We start from the raw sequence: 14,113 nt of genomic DNA, 5'->3' as shown, positions 1-14,113 counted from the left end.
GAGCAGAATAGAGTGAAGCCCTGTTCATCAACAACGCATAGACAACAAAACAGAATTAAACATTGCGGATTTAAGCACCATATTTTTGAAGCAAGTCATACCATTCAGTCATGATAAAAGGCATGGAAAATTGATGTCAATTTTTGGGGGGGGGATGTTCAGACAGTTAAAAAAAAAAAAATTCAAGAGATGGATAGATAAATGGATTCATGGATAGATTAACTATTTAGAAATAGAAACTTCCAGTCTGTCCCTGAAGGCAACACGGGACTTAATAGGCTAGATGCATCGTTTGTATAAAATGTCTTCTTTCAGGTGACAGAGTCCCTTCAAATCAAATGAATGGTTTTGCATTGAGCTCACGCGAGTCACGCCCCCAAGGACACTTTGAATGCACGCACACACAGGCACACGCACACACATCAAGCACTACAAGTGGCAGGCGCAAATGAGCCTCAGCAGGAGACGGGTCGCCACGGCAACCACGGCCCTCCCATCTCCACACAGAGGGAGCGTTTCAAAGCCTTTGTTAGGTCAATGTGTGTGTGTGTGTGTGTGCGCGCCTCTTACGAGGCAGAGTTGTGCGTCTTCGTCGCGAACTTTGCCGTCTTTTTGTCGCCACCGCCGCGGGATTTGGAGTCAAGATGCAATGGTGAGCCGGGGTGCCGTGCATGTGTCTTTGTATGTTTAAGGTGTGCATGTGTGCGTGCGCACGTGCAGCGGAATGAAGCTGTTGCATGAACGATTGCCATTAGCTGATTTTTGGAGTTGATAGCAACACAGAGCATCATGAACGATGTTCAATGGTCATCTACTGCTTGTATTGCGTGTTACGTAGTTGACTGTGATTTGCATCTATACGAGATGTCAGTTGTTTATGAGTAGCGTATAACTTTGGGTAAATTCGATTGAATAAAACAGTATTTACGATGGTCCAAATACTTTCGAAGTTGAGTGTATAGCACGTTGGCAATTGTTATTAATTATCAAAAAGAGTTGTCAATTAATTTCGAGAATTGATTATGCTGTCAACATGTTTGAATTTAAATGACAATTCTGACAACTTTGCACAGTTGTGAGCTAAACAAGGTCTTCAAATGATTCATCTATTTTCAAAACGGTTGTCAGTTAATTCGATAGTTGCTTAGTTAATGATTCATTGTTGAACCTCTAATGTTATCGTCGTTCGTGAACTTACATTTAATTCCACAATTGTTTTTTGCATCACATCATAAATGTGTTCTCTGTCGTCCATCTTGTGATCTTGTTTTTTTTTTTTTAACTTCCCCAAAGTCTCCAGGGAGTAGATGGCCACGCCCCCATTTGTCCTCTTCAGTGGGCCCCTGAACCCCGAGACAGTTTATCCATTGAGTAGTTGACTGACTTCAACAATCCCAACGCGTCATTGATGTCCTTCTCGCACCCTCCATGCCCACCAGATGGAGATGTTTATTCATTGCTGGACATTTGCTGCATACTTTATTCACAATTTGGTGACATTTACAATTGCCTGGAATCCTTCAAAAGCTCCCTCAAAATGAACAATTGAAGAAAAATGTCATCTTGTTCAGTTTTAAATCAAGGAACAGTCAACTTTCTGTGCGTCTGAGCTATGGGTGGACAAATAGCTGTACCCCGTTTTGGTATCGGTCCAATATGGCCTTATTTTAAAGTATTGTGTACTCACGTCATTACTATTATTATTATTATTATTACCGGGGTGAAAAAAATAAAATAAAATGTTGTTTTATTATTTCATTTTAAATTGCCAATTGATAACAAAAAGAATGGATACCAGAGTTTAGGGGAGGGTGGGGACTGATTTTTATGACAACGGGGCTCTTTGTGAGCAATCACTCTTAAAAGCGCTTTTCCAAGTGTTTCGGATCAAACCGGGGAAGACGTGAGGATGTGCGTTTTCCGGACAGCGCCCGTCTTTGTGCGCTTGCCGTATGCAAATGAAATTTATGCTAATGAGCCCATGCTTCTTAAAGGGCTGACATTGAAGCAAAGTTTTGTGATAAAGGGGAAAGGGGGGGCTGCATTACAGTGGGAATCAAAGCAGCCTCTCATTTGGAGACCCCCCTGGCACCCTCCCACGCCCACTGAGGCTGACAGGAGATCCCAGCAAAGTGGCGCCCTCTCTTCTCCACACCATAATGGCGCCGTTGATGGAATGTGATGTGACGCACGTTTTAACGTCCTCCTCCTGACACAACGCCAAAACTACCAATGATGATGATAACTGTTATACATGTTCTCAGTTTGAAGATGTAATAGGAAACAGAGGTGATGAACATACCTGTTAGGCAGAAATTTTGCTAATTTTGCACCACTTCAGAATCCTCTCACCTGCCTGATGTTCCTTGGTTGGATTTTGTTTGCTAATCTTATGTCCAGTAGTTAGCAAATGAGGGCTCGACTATTTTCTCGATGTTCCAGAAGAGTCAGCAAAGCAAAGCTGGGGTGGCTGACTGCCATGTGCATGGCAAGTTATTGACACGACGTCCGACGTGGCAGGCCCTCTATCTCTAATATGTTGTTCTTCGTGGGGGGGGTTCTTGAGAGGTTGCCCTTGAGTGCTTTGTGGATGCTTTTGGCTTAAACTTTGTGAGAAGACTTTGGGGCGGTTCCAACTCCAATTCAAGACTTTCCAAAAGTTTCTCAAGAAGCACAACACGTCCCCTGTATCACATATAACCTGTTTGACCGTGCAGATGCCTGACCGCTTCGACCCGGCGGTGGTTCTCAACCAGCTGAGGTATTCCGGCATGTTGGAGACGGTGAAGATCCGACGCGCTGGCTTTCCCGTCCGCCGACCTTTCCAGGAGTTCTGCTGCCGGTGGGTGGTTTTGGGTTCCTGCGCGTCCCGTCGGTACCGCTCGGACCAGCGACCTACCTACTTTTGCCTGGTACTTCTGCAGATACAAAGTTCTGATGCGAAATGAATTGACATCGAATGACGCCAGGGAGCGCTGCATGGAGCTGCTGAAATGCTATGACGACAGTGCCACTGATTGGCAAATGGGGAAGACCAAGGTAAGCCGCATCGGCTTTTTTATGTGCAGTGAACTACAATTGCTATAACAAATGATGATTTGGATCATTGATTCATCTGTCGATTGTGTTTGATTAATTGGTTAATCATATTGAAAAAAAGCTCATCGAACCATATTTTCATCACAGTGTTTGAAGTTTAAACGCTGTGATGTGAAAGATTGTTTTTGTACTTAGGTGTTCCTCAGGGAAGGCCTGGAGCATCGTCTGGAGAAGCAGCGTGAGGTGGAGGTGCTTCGAGCCGCCATGATTATCCGGGCGCACGTGGCCGGCTACGTGGCCAGGTAGGCCAGCCTGCCTCAACGCCAGACCAAACCACAGGCTTTGAAACACCGTCCTCCGTCAATGCTGCACGTGTCCACTCCACTTCCAGCAGGGCTGTGCAAAATTCACAGTTTCGGACATAACATTTGTTACTACACATAAATTATAAGATATACTGTACTTTCAGTTAGTTTTAAAACCACTGTTGTTTTTATTTTACTTCGTGAATAACAATGGTTTTATTTCCAATTATAGCTTTTGTTACTCTGTTGGTTTTTGACAAATAAAAATAAGCTTGCTTTGCCCTTAATCACAATCTAGAGCAGTGCAGTACTCTTTGGGCGCATGTGTGTGTGCAGGAAGCAGTACCGACGGCTGGTGCGCTGCGCACTGGTCATCCAGAAGAACTACCGTGCCTTCTACTGGCGCAGGAAGTTCCTGCTGCTGCGCTGGGCGGCGCTGACGCTGCAGACGCACCTGCGAGGTCACATGGCCAGGCGCCTGGTGGGGCGCATGCTGGATGAGAGCAGGGCGAAGAGGAGGAGACAGGAGGAAGAGGAGAGGTTGGTTCACACGTGGCAAGTCCGGTTGGCGGCTTCGGCACCTCGAAACACCACCGCAATGGATTTCAAATGAAACCAACACTCCCCTAATAATAATAATTATATATATGTATATATATAAATGTGTATCCCTAGCATATAGGGTTGTCTGATATGGCCTCTAAATATAATCTCAGATTTTTTTTCTTTTTTTTTTAATAAAATTTCAGATTTTTTTCCTTTGATTTTGAAATTAAATTATAATTTGCATTATTCCTCCTTGTATCTTTTTTTCCAATGAGTATTTTCCAGGCAATAATTTGCATATTTTTCCACAAAACCATCCTAATCACTGTTTATGATTATTTCTAGATCAGCTGTGTGAAACCCGTTTTACTTTGGGCAAATATTCCACCGTGTTTAAATGGCAAACTAGCGCCATTCTATCGGCAGCCATGTTGTTAGTGTCAGCAATGAAGACACTATAAAAAAATACTTTTGAAACTGTAAACTGTACAATAAATAAAATCTAAAAATCTATTTTCAAAAAGAGTCCTGACAGATCAGCTGATGTTTGTGTTTGGTTTTCATAGGGAGAGACGGCGGCTGGAGGAGGAACAACTTGCTCAAGAGGTACCAAAATGCAAAAATGTGGCCTGTTTTAACACCTCAAACCCTAAATATTATCAGATTAGTTTAGTTCAACTAGCTCATCAACATAAGATGCAGGACAAGGCCAACTAAGGAGTGAGAGTCCTTTGCAATATTTAGATTTGAAAAATGCAAGTATCTCTGAGTCAAAAAACATCAGAAAATGGCGAATAGCAAAGTAATATTTTGTGCTTTTTATGTAATATCGCCAATTGCCACAATGGAGCACAAATAAACATGGTTGTTAGAAAAGTGGAACTGGTGTCAAGAATTGCTAACTATTGAAAGGCTAACATCTTTTTATGTCAGGGGCTATTTTTAGCCTGGTTTTGAAGGGAAAGTCTTCAAATCACATAGACACACACTACCATCTTTTTTTTGTGAGCCATAATCCGAGTTTGAAATGGTTTGGCATCATGTTTGAATATGAGCTATTATAAACATTTGTGCAGAGGCCTCAATTCTCTTTTGAATTTCCTGCCAATTTTCTAAGCCCCTAGCCGAGGTACAACCCGAATCCAAAACAAAACCTCTCGCCAAAGTAACCATCCTGAGTCAGCCCTATCCCATTATTTTCATTATAATCATCCTGGAGCGCAAATGTTATTCTTTGACACACTGTCGACATCCCACGTTTTCTGCTGGATTTTGTCCTAACAGAATCTTGTGATCTTCAGGCATCAAGGAGGCGCGAGGAGCTGTGTCGAGCTGAAGAACTGGCCGCTCTCCTTCTGGTTCAGCCTCAGCTTGCCCAACACCACCAGTCATCAGAACCCTTGAAGTCAGCAGAGACCTTGGACGAGTCTTCAGGCACGCCGAAGGTGTTCTCTGAGGCCTTGGATGAGTCTTCTGAGACACTGAAGGTGTCTTCGGACCCCATGGGGGTAGAGGAGGAAGATGACGAAGCCATCCGTCCTCAGGAGGCATCTCAGGTGGAGGAGATCCTGCGTCTGGAGCGGGAGATCCAGAGCCTGCAGATGAAGAAGGAGCGTCAGGAGCTTTCCCTGACGGAGGCATCGCTGCTCCGCCTCCAGCTGCTGCGCGACCAGGAGCTGAAGCGCCTGGAGGACGAGGCCTGCAAGGCAGCGCAGCACTTCCTGCAGTCGCTCAACTTCGACGAGATTGACGAGTGCGTCAGAAACATCGAGAGCTCCCTGGGCGTGGATGCCGACGGTGAGAAGGAGAACGGGCGGCGGTCGGGTGGCAGCCAGGAAGAGGAGGATGTGGACGAAGGTTTCGGGGCGGACGACGAGGCCTTCAAGGACTCGCCCAACCCCAGCGAACACGGACACTCGGACGGCCAGCGCACCAGCGGCATCCGAACAAGTGACGACTCCTCTGAGGAGGACCCGTACGCCAACGACGCTGTCATCCCTCCCTTGCCGCCCACCACCATACTCCTGCAGTTGCCACCGCCACTCACCATCGGCCCGTTGGAGCCCCTGTGCGAGCTCATCCCACCGGATGAGGATTCAGACTACGATCGGGACGACTACGATGAGGGTGCCATCGCGTCTAGCGGCAGCCTGGCCTTCTCCTACCCTCGCAGCGACCAGTGGTCTCCCGACTGCCGCGGCTCCTCGGGAACCTACAACAGCTCCGGGGCGTACCGCTTCGGCTCAGAGGGCCCGCAGTCCTCGGTGCGTCCTCGTCACAGATTTCGGTGGTTTGCGCCAAGGACCGCTTTCCAAAATGCATAGCCCTCCACATGCCACCGTCATAACCAATATTTAAATATAGTACATATACAGTACAGTACAGTAAATATACGACATTACATCTTCATTTATATAGCGCTTTCACAACAGCTGTAGCAAAGATCTTTACAGAATATGTAAATCTTAAAATGGAAACCAGTAAACACATTGAAAACAGCAGGTGCCCCCAAATTGAACCCTGCGGAACACCATACGTTTTTTTCAAGAAAAACTTCAAATTATACAAGATATTACGGGGAAAACAATTTGAATGCTTGAAAAAAAAAGGACCAAAATAAAAATTTTAAACCAAAATTTCTGAAAGATTAAAAACTAAAATAGTTCCAAAAGGCTGAAGTGAACGTAATGATTGTTTGGTGTCCCACGAGTGGGAGCCCACATCCCCGTAGCGGTTCTTGTTGGACACTGCTCTACTTGACTACGTTCAGCCTAAGAATGTTTCTGATTCTGTTTGTGTTTTTCCCCTTGTGTCAGTTTGAGGACAGCGAGGATGACTTTGACAGATTGGACACGGACGACGAGCTCTCGTACCGCCGAGACTCTGTCTACAGCTGTGTCACACTGCCCTACTTCCATAGCTTCCTGCACATCAAAGGTACGTCCATGCCTCGTAACGTACGCACATGGGTCTCTCTTTTCGTGACAAGCGCAGTCAGCAGCGTAAATCTGCACCGTGGAGTGTTGGACCAAGTTGTGGTAGTTTCGCTGTTGCGAGTAAAAAATAAATAAATAAAATAAAAAGCCTGTTTGGACACGGCTGACTTCATTTGCCACCAATCAAAGTGGTTCCTCTCATTCCCTTGAAATGCAGCCCATTCACACCTCGCATAGTGACATGTCTGTCAATGCGCTTTGCCGGTTTGGCAATGAATAGGCGGGTTAGCGGGTTCCCTCATTAATTGCAGAATGATCTGCTGCGACCTAAATATGTCAGTGAACCTCATGTACAGCCCACCAAATTTTCAAAGGACACCCCCTCCTTACGCTGGAACACCCACGTTGGCACAGAGCGGTCAGGCAAATTGCCAAACGAGAACAACTAGCCTCGCGCCAGCGACAAAATCAGAATACGCCAGCATTTGTGCACACGCCGTCTACCAAAACAGAGCCCATAACGTCTTGATTGAGACCTCAGTGGCTCAGGCTCTCTGTCGCCCCCCTGCAGGCGGCCTGATGAACACGTGGAAGCGGCGCTGGTGCGTGCTGAAGGACGAGACCTTCCTGTGGTTCCGCGCCAAGCAGGAAGCGCTGAAGCAAGGCTGGCTGCACAAGAAAGGCGGGGGATCCTCCACGCTGTCGCGTCGAAACTGGAAGCGACGCTGGTTCGTCCTCCGGCAGAGCAAACTCATGTATTTTGAAAACGACGGCGAGGACAAACTCAAAGGGGTGCTGGACATGCACGCTGCCAAGTTAGTAAAGCCTCTTCAGTTTCCACCCACACCTGCCCTGCTAAAAAAAAAAAAAAAAAAAAAAAGCATAGACCAGGATGGTCCTGTTGTGTTTTCGTGGTGGTCTTGTTGTTGTGACCAGCAAGAAGAGCAAAAGAGCAGCATCAGCAAATGTAAAACAGAACGGCCAAGATTTTAACTTTGAAGCAGCAACACCAACATACTCTTCTTGCTCTGCTGGTAGGTTATGACACCAGCAAGACTCCAGCTGGTCACCAGCCATCACCGACTCTTGGCTGGGTCGCAGCAATGTGCTGGCTCGCTGGTCAGCTGTGGCTCACTTCCTAGAGCCGGTTGCCCAGTCAATGTAAATTTGGATGTTCCAGTCTTGGTGGTTTTGTTTCATTTTGCTGCTGGTCATGTGCAACATCAACATGAAAACACAGCAAAAACATGTTTTTTTTTTTTTTAATCCCTGCTGTTTTTAAGCAAAGCTGACCTATACGACACTTACTGACTGACCTCATTGTTTCGACACTGGTCAAATGCTTGTTTGGCCAAACCCAGCTAATTTGGTCACTGGGCTTGAACCCAAATTGAGAAGTCAAGTTGTTATTGTTGCAGCGAGGTGATCGACAACGCCAACAAGGAGAACGGCATCAACATCGTCATGCCGGAGAGAACGTACCACCTGGTGGCGGAGACAGCTGAAGACGCCAGGTAAGGGGGCCTTTGGGTCACGTCAATCAGGACGGTTGACGATCATGACAATGACGAAAACTATGTTGATGATGCCGCCTCGATGACTGATGTAACGGTGATGACGACCACAACAACCTTGGTAATAATAACAAAAACGGTGACCTTGATGAGAACTGCGACAACAATGATGACGACATCAATGATGCCGGCAACGATGACAATGACAGTAATTGATGATGATGACGGCAACGATCAGGAGCGGGTGGCCATTGGGAATGTGAGGAAAATGTCAGGATTTTCCCAAACTACTGGTCTATCTCCGAGCCACTCCAAATCCCCCCGTCCCCCCTTGTTCACCATTACGTTTCCGCACACCCCCCCCCCCCCACACACACACACACACACACACACGCACCACTGTTGACAACTATTCCCAGGCTGAATTTTTGTCCAAGTACATCCCTGACAACACCGACAAGAACAACTATGACGATGACAAGGACAATGACGATGACGCCGATAACCATATCTTTACACTGTCCCTGGCACCAGCCAATGGTTCAGCGTGCTGAGTCAGGTCCACGGTTCCACTGAGCAGGAAATCGGTGAGATGCACGACGAGCAGGCCAACCCGCAGAACGCCGTGGTGAGTCGACCGCGGCGGGGAAAAAAAACGCAATCGTCTCCGGTCGTCCTTTCCAACCTTTCTTGGGCCGACAGCGTGATCATCTCCAAATGCTCTGGTCCTTTAGGGTACCCTGGACGTGGGCACGATCGATTCAGCGTGCGCGTCGGACAATCCGGAGAGGTGAGGACCTTTGGAAACTGGCACCGTTTCCAAAGTCAGGCACTCAAACGCCCCTCGCTCACGCAGGCCCAATTCCTTCGTCATCATCACGGCCAACCGAGTGCTGCACTGCAACGCCGACACACCCGAGGAGATGCACCACTGGATCACGCTGCTGCAGCGCTCCAAGGGTGATACCCGAGTAGACGGACAGGAGTTCATCATACGAGGTACCCCATCAAAAAAAGCTGCTATTTGCAAGGGTACCCCCGTTGCAAAAAAAAATCTCACAAGGATTTTTTTTTTTTTTTTTATTCTTGGGAAACAAGTCATTTTTAAAAAATGTGATGTAATTTTGCAGAAAAATGCCTTGCAAAAAAATAAATAAATCCCAGAAAATAATTCAAAACACATTCACATTTTTTTGCAAAAATAATTCATTTAGTAGAATTTCTAATTTAACATGCTTTGACAAAAAAAAAAGGTGTAGTTTTCAAATTCGGGTGCCTAAGTTGTCAATTTCCAATGTTATAATGTGGGACAATATCATTGCGGTCTGTGGGACCGAGAGGTAAAGGATAGCTCTTTACAGCATTTGAACTGTCAATCAAGATCGCAGTTAGCATTACACAACCACCAGTCATCAGATTGCCCAGTGATGTTCTGTGTTATGTGTGCGTCAGGTTGGCTCCACAAGGAGATCACGAGCAGCGGTGTCGGCGTGAGCGGCAAAGCATCTCTGAAGCTGAAGAAGCGCTGGTTCCTCCTGACGCACAATTCTCTGGACTACTACAAGAGTTCAGAGCGCAGCGCCCTCAAGTTGGGCACACTGGTGCTCAACAATTTGTGCTCGGTGGCGCCGCCCGACGACAGAGTCTTCAAAGACACTGGTGGGCCCCTGACTCCGCCTGCGCGGGCGTCACCTCGTTTGCGACCTTCTAACATTTGTGTCGTTCAGGCTACTGGAATGTGATCGTCTATGGCCGCAAGCACTCGTACCGCCTCTACTTCAAACTCCTCAACGAGGCCACCCGCTGGGCCGCGGCTGTCCAGAACGTCATTGATGCCAAGGCGCCCATCGACACGCCCACGCAGCAGCTCATACTGCAAATCAAGGTAGCCGCCAGTGTGTCATGTCTGGCTACGGACATGTTATTCGGCTGTGTTCATGCACTCAGAACGTACACAGTCTCACACAAGGGGCCCAGTCAGGCAATGTCGGCTGGGAACACCTCAGGTTCCCTCCCCCTGGAAGAACCGAATGAAGTGGCTGGGGAGAGGGAAGTCTAAGCTGCTGCCATTGCCACTCCACCCTGGATAAGCGCAAGAAAATACCGTATTGGCCAGAATATAAGACAGTGTTTTTTGCATTGAAATAAGACTGAAAAGGTGGGGGTCGTCTTATATTCGAGGTCTAGACATTATACACATTCACGACGCTAAATGGCGCCAGATACCATTGAAGCGAATGCCAAACTTGACTCCCCAGGCCAAAGCGAACCCCTGTCACGAAGAATAAAAATGAAAATAGCAGTAGCACGAAGAAGAAACATAAAAAATAGCGGTAAGAAAGAAAAGAGAAGAAAATAATAGAAGAGATAACAGAAAATGGAGAAACATAGCGACAATCTGGAGAACACTGGGTCGAAGATTGGCCAGGTTAACCAGCAGCTGAGGAGAAGTCATGATGTAATTTACATTTCAAAAACCAGAAGCCATTCATTTACGAATGTGATTGCACTTTGGTTTACATATTTAAATGTTCAGATATTAAGAGTTGAATGAGGCAAAATAACATGCTTTTTCTCTCAACTATGTTGTTATAATCATTTGTTTCAGATGTACTGTAATTATTTTCTGTATAAAAATTCATTTGGTGTTTCTTTTTTCAAACTTGAGTCTTGAAAAAGAGGGGGTCGTCTTATAATCAGCGCCGTCTTATATTCGGGCCAGTACGGTAGATGAAGTGTGCGCACGATTGCGTGTGTGCAGGAGAACAGCCTGAACACGGAGGTGGTGGAGCAGATCTACAAGAGGAACCCCATCCTGCGATACAGCCAACACCCGCTGCACTCACCACTTCTGCCGCTGCCTTACGGAGACATCCACCTCGCTGCTGGTGTGTCCGTCCGTCTGTCTGTGGCGATCGAAGGGCTACCCGGAACACCGGCATCATCACCTACATGCGCTCACCTTGTGCTTTCTCTCCTTCAGGCCCAAGGACGTGCGGCAGCCTGCAGGAGGAGGCGCTGGCGGCCTTCGCGCGCCTGCGGCAACTGGAAAGCACAGCTGACCCGGCGCCGGGCATCGGGGCGCTCCTGCAAGCGTGCCGGGAGCCGCGTGCCCTCCGCGACGAGCTCTACTGCCAGCTGGTCAAGCAGACGGTGCTCCCGCCCGGGCCCCACGCCCCCGCCAACCTCACTCGCTGGAAAGCGCTGGCATGTGCCACTTGCGCCTTCCTGCCCGGCAGGAGCGTCCTCGCCTACGTCCGCTTGCACCTCAAAAGGTAGTGCAACAATCCACCACATTTTTTTTCTTGTCTCGTTTTTCACTGTCACTTTTTTTCAGATCTTCCTTCCTCATTTTCAACTTTTCTCTCATGTCAGACCTTCATGGTTTGCCTTTTTTCCCCACTTCTTATCCAGTTTTTCCTCCGAAGTGTTTTTTTTTTTTAACCCTTTCACTTTTCTTTGTGCTTTTTTTCCCCATTCTGTAACATCCATTTATTTTCTAATCCGCTTATCCACACAAGGGTCACAGGCGTGCTGGAGCCTATCCCAGCTGTCTTTGGGCAGTAGCCCGTATACACCCTGAATTGGTTGCCAGCCAATCGCCAGGCACACATAAACAACCATCTACAATCACAATCACACCTCAGGACAAGCTAGAGTGTTCCATTAATCTGACATGCCTCTGTCACTTTTTCAGTCGGTGTTCCATTCACCGGTGTTCCCCAGTCCTGGGGCCCCGAAACTAAATGACTAAACGGCAAACGTCTCCCTACCCCTGCAGGACTCGAGAGGCATTCCCGAACACGGAGATTGAGCGCTACGCCACCTTTGCGCTGGATGCGCTGAAGAAGACGCGCGGGCGTGAGAATGTCCCGTCGCTGGAGGAGATCCGGGCCGTGGTGGCGCGGCGGGACATGAGCACCACTGTGCATTGTCATGGCGGAGGCTGCTGCAAGATCGTCATCAACTCGCATACCACTGCCGGCGAGGTGAGTAGAACCTTACAGTCGTTGCTCGATACATTGCTCTACACTTCTTGCAGCACCGTTTTTCCAGAAAAAAAGTCAAGAGTTCCAAGGGAATTTTTTTTAATGCTCATTAATTTTATTTATTTATTTCAAAGGGAAAAAATATTATTCCGTTTTTCAGTGTGGATTTGACGTGTGTGTGTGTGTGTGTGTTTGTGTGTGTGTGTGTCTGTGTGCATGTGAGGTGGTGGAGAAGCTGCTACGCGGTCTGGCCATGGAGGACTGCAGGAACATGTTTGCACTCTTCGAGCACAACGACATCGTGGAGAAAGCCATCGAGAATCGCACAGTGGTCGCCGATGTGCTTGCCAAGTTTGAAAAGTCAGCGCCACCTGCTGGAACGGCACGTTAATTGTTCGATGTTGTTGTTGAGCCGTCGTAAAAATGTGCACTTCTTCTGGGTATGCGTGTGTGTGTGTGTGTGTGTGTGTGTGTGTGTGTGTGTGTGTGTGTGTGTGTGCGTGTGCGTGCGCACTGTAGATTGTCCTCCAGTCCAGATGAGGGCACCACTGGCTGGAAGTTGTACTTCAAACTTTACTGCTTCCTGGATGTGGACAACGTTCCCCAAGACAGTGTGGAGTTTGCCTTCATGTTTGAACAGGTAAGGACCAAATCACACTCGTGTTGCAGCGTAACGAGAATTTTAACCAAAAAATCACGCGTGACCATAATTCCTAAGTATTGGGGGCCTCAAAAAATGCAGGGGAAGTGGGGAGCATTTGAGAGCATAATGGTTGCAGTGTCGAGTACACATGCACAGACACGTCCACATGCACAATTCTCACAATTACGAAGGCTAAAAATGAGACCACAAAGGATGTTTGGTGAGGGGTTGACCAAAACACTGATGCAAAAAGTGTTGCTGCAACACTGACAGATGCATTTGTGTCTTTAGGCTCACGAAGCAGTGATCCGTGGTCAGTATCCAGCTCCCGAGGAAACTCTCCAGTTCCTTTCAGCGTTGCGGCTTCAGTACCTTCTGGGAGACCAAAGCCCCCAGGCCCAAGTGCCGGACACATCGCAGGTGTTCCCCATGGCTCGCCTGCGAGCCCGCGTGCAAAACTCGGCGCGGAGCTTCGCGTCGAGCAGCGAACGCTCGGGGACATCAGAGCGCAAGCGTTCCAGCTTCCTGGAGGGAACGCTGAGGCGCAGCCTGCGCGGCGGCTCGCTCGGCCGACGCCGTTCGGACGCCGAGAACGGGCTGGAAGCCTGGATGAGAGAGGAGGTGGAGGCCGTCCGGACCGGCCTTCTGGACAAGTGGAGCAAGCTACGCGGCGTCACGCGGGAGCAGGCTATGCGCAAGTACATGGCGCTGGTCCGCGACTGGCCCGGTTACGGATCCACGCTCTTCAACGTGGAGGTGAGCAATCGCAATCCAAACCCATCCTTACCTTCTGAATAGAGGAAAGTGGATCCTTCTTTTCTAATACGAGTCCACTTTTAGCTGCTTACCATAACCTCGACATACAGTTGACCCCTGTTATCGCTAGGTGAAAATCCACCAAATGTTTATTTTTTTTCGTAATCACTGAATCCTTTCCGCACCCATTAAAGAGATATAAATGTATTAAAAGACACTTTTCAAAGCATTCCTTCTCGCGTGTTCTGGATTGCTCAAAAATGTTCTTCCTAACCATAAAAAATGTGGTTAGTTATTGTTAACCTAATGCCTAATAATTCAACCATGCCAGATTATAATCAAAGATTGCTATCTTAATGCTCACGCATCATGCAAAACGCCATAG

The 14,113-nt window shown here is 47.7% G+C and overlaps 1 protein-coding gene across 1 annotated transcript in view; it reads left to right on the top strand.

Moving 5' to 3' along the window:
* The window catches only part of myo10 (myosin X), a 46,887-nt gene that overhangs the window by 31,622 nt on the left and 1,152 nt on the right, over positions 1-14,113 (top strand). The window contains exons 20-39 of the mRNA XM_019875072.1: positions 2,718-2,842; positions 2,925-3,039; positions 3,235-3,341; positions 3,681-3,884; positions 4,457-4,496; positions 5,192-6,154; positions 6,707-6,827; positions 7,398-7,641; positions 8,245-8,340; positions 8,875-8,968; positions 9,075-9,130; positions 9,197-9,339; positions 9,793-9,999; positions 10,068-10,225; positions 11,102-11,228; positions 11,324-11,615; positions 12,122-12,329; positions 12,553-12,689; positions 12,849-12,969; positions 13,264-13,728. Coding sequence (XP_019730631.1) covers positions 2,718-2,842; positions 2,925-3,039; positions 3,235-3,341; positions 3,681-3,884; positions 4,457-4,496; positions 5,192-6,154; positions 6,707-6,827; positions 7,398-7,641; positions 8,245-8,340; positions 8,875-8,968; positions 9,075-9,130; positions 9,197-9,339; positions 9,793-9,999; positions 10,068-10,225; positions 11,102-11,228; positions 11,324-11,615; positions 12,122-12,329; positions 12,553-12,689; positions 12,849-12,969; positions 13,264-13,728 — 4,023 coding nt within the window. The remainder of the gene's footprint in view (positions 1-2,717; positions 2,843-2,924; positions 3,040-3,234; positions 3,342-3,680; positions 3,885-4,456; positions 4,497-5,191; positions 6,155-6,706; positions 6,828-7,397; positions 7,642-8,244; positions 8,341-8,874; positions 8,969-9,074; positions 9,131-9,196; positions 9,340-9,792; positions 10,000-10,067; positions 10,226-11,101; positions 11,229-11,323; positions 11,616-12,121; positions 12,330-12,552; positions 12,690-12,848; positions 12,970-13,263; positions 13,729-14,113) is intronic.

This window comes from Hippocampus comes, unplaced genomic scaffold, assembly GCF_001891065.2.
Source record: "Hippocampus comes isolate QL1 unplaced genomic scaffold, H_comes_QL1_v1.1 scaffold20, whole genome shotgun sequence".
Classification (NCBI taxonomy): Eukaryota; Metazoa; Chordata; class Actinopteri; order Syngnathiformes; family Syngnathidae; genus Hippocampus; species Hippocampus comes.
The sequence above is the reverse complement of the archived record's forward strand: the minus strand, read 5'-3'. Positions and strand labels throughout refer to the sequence as shown.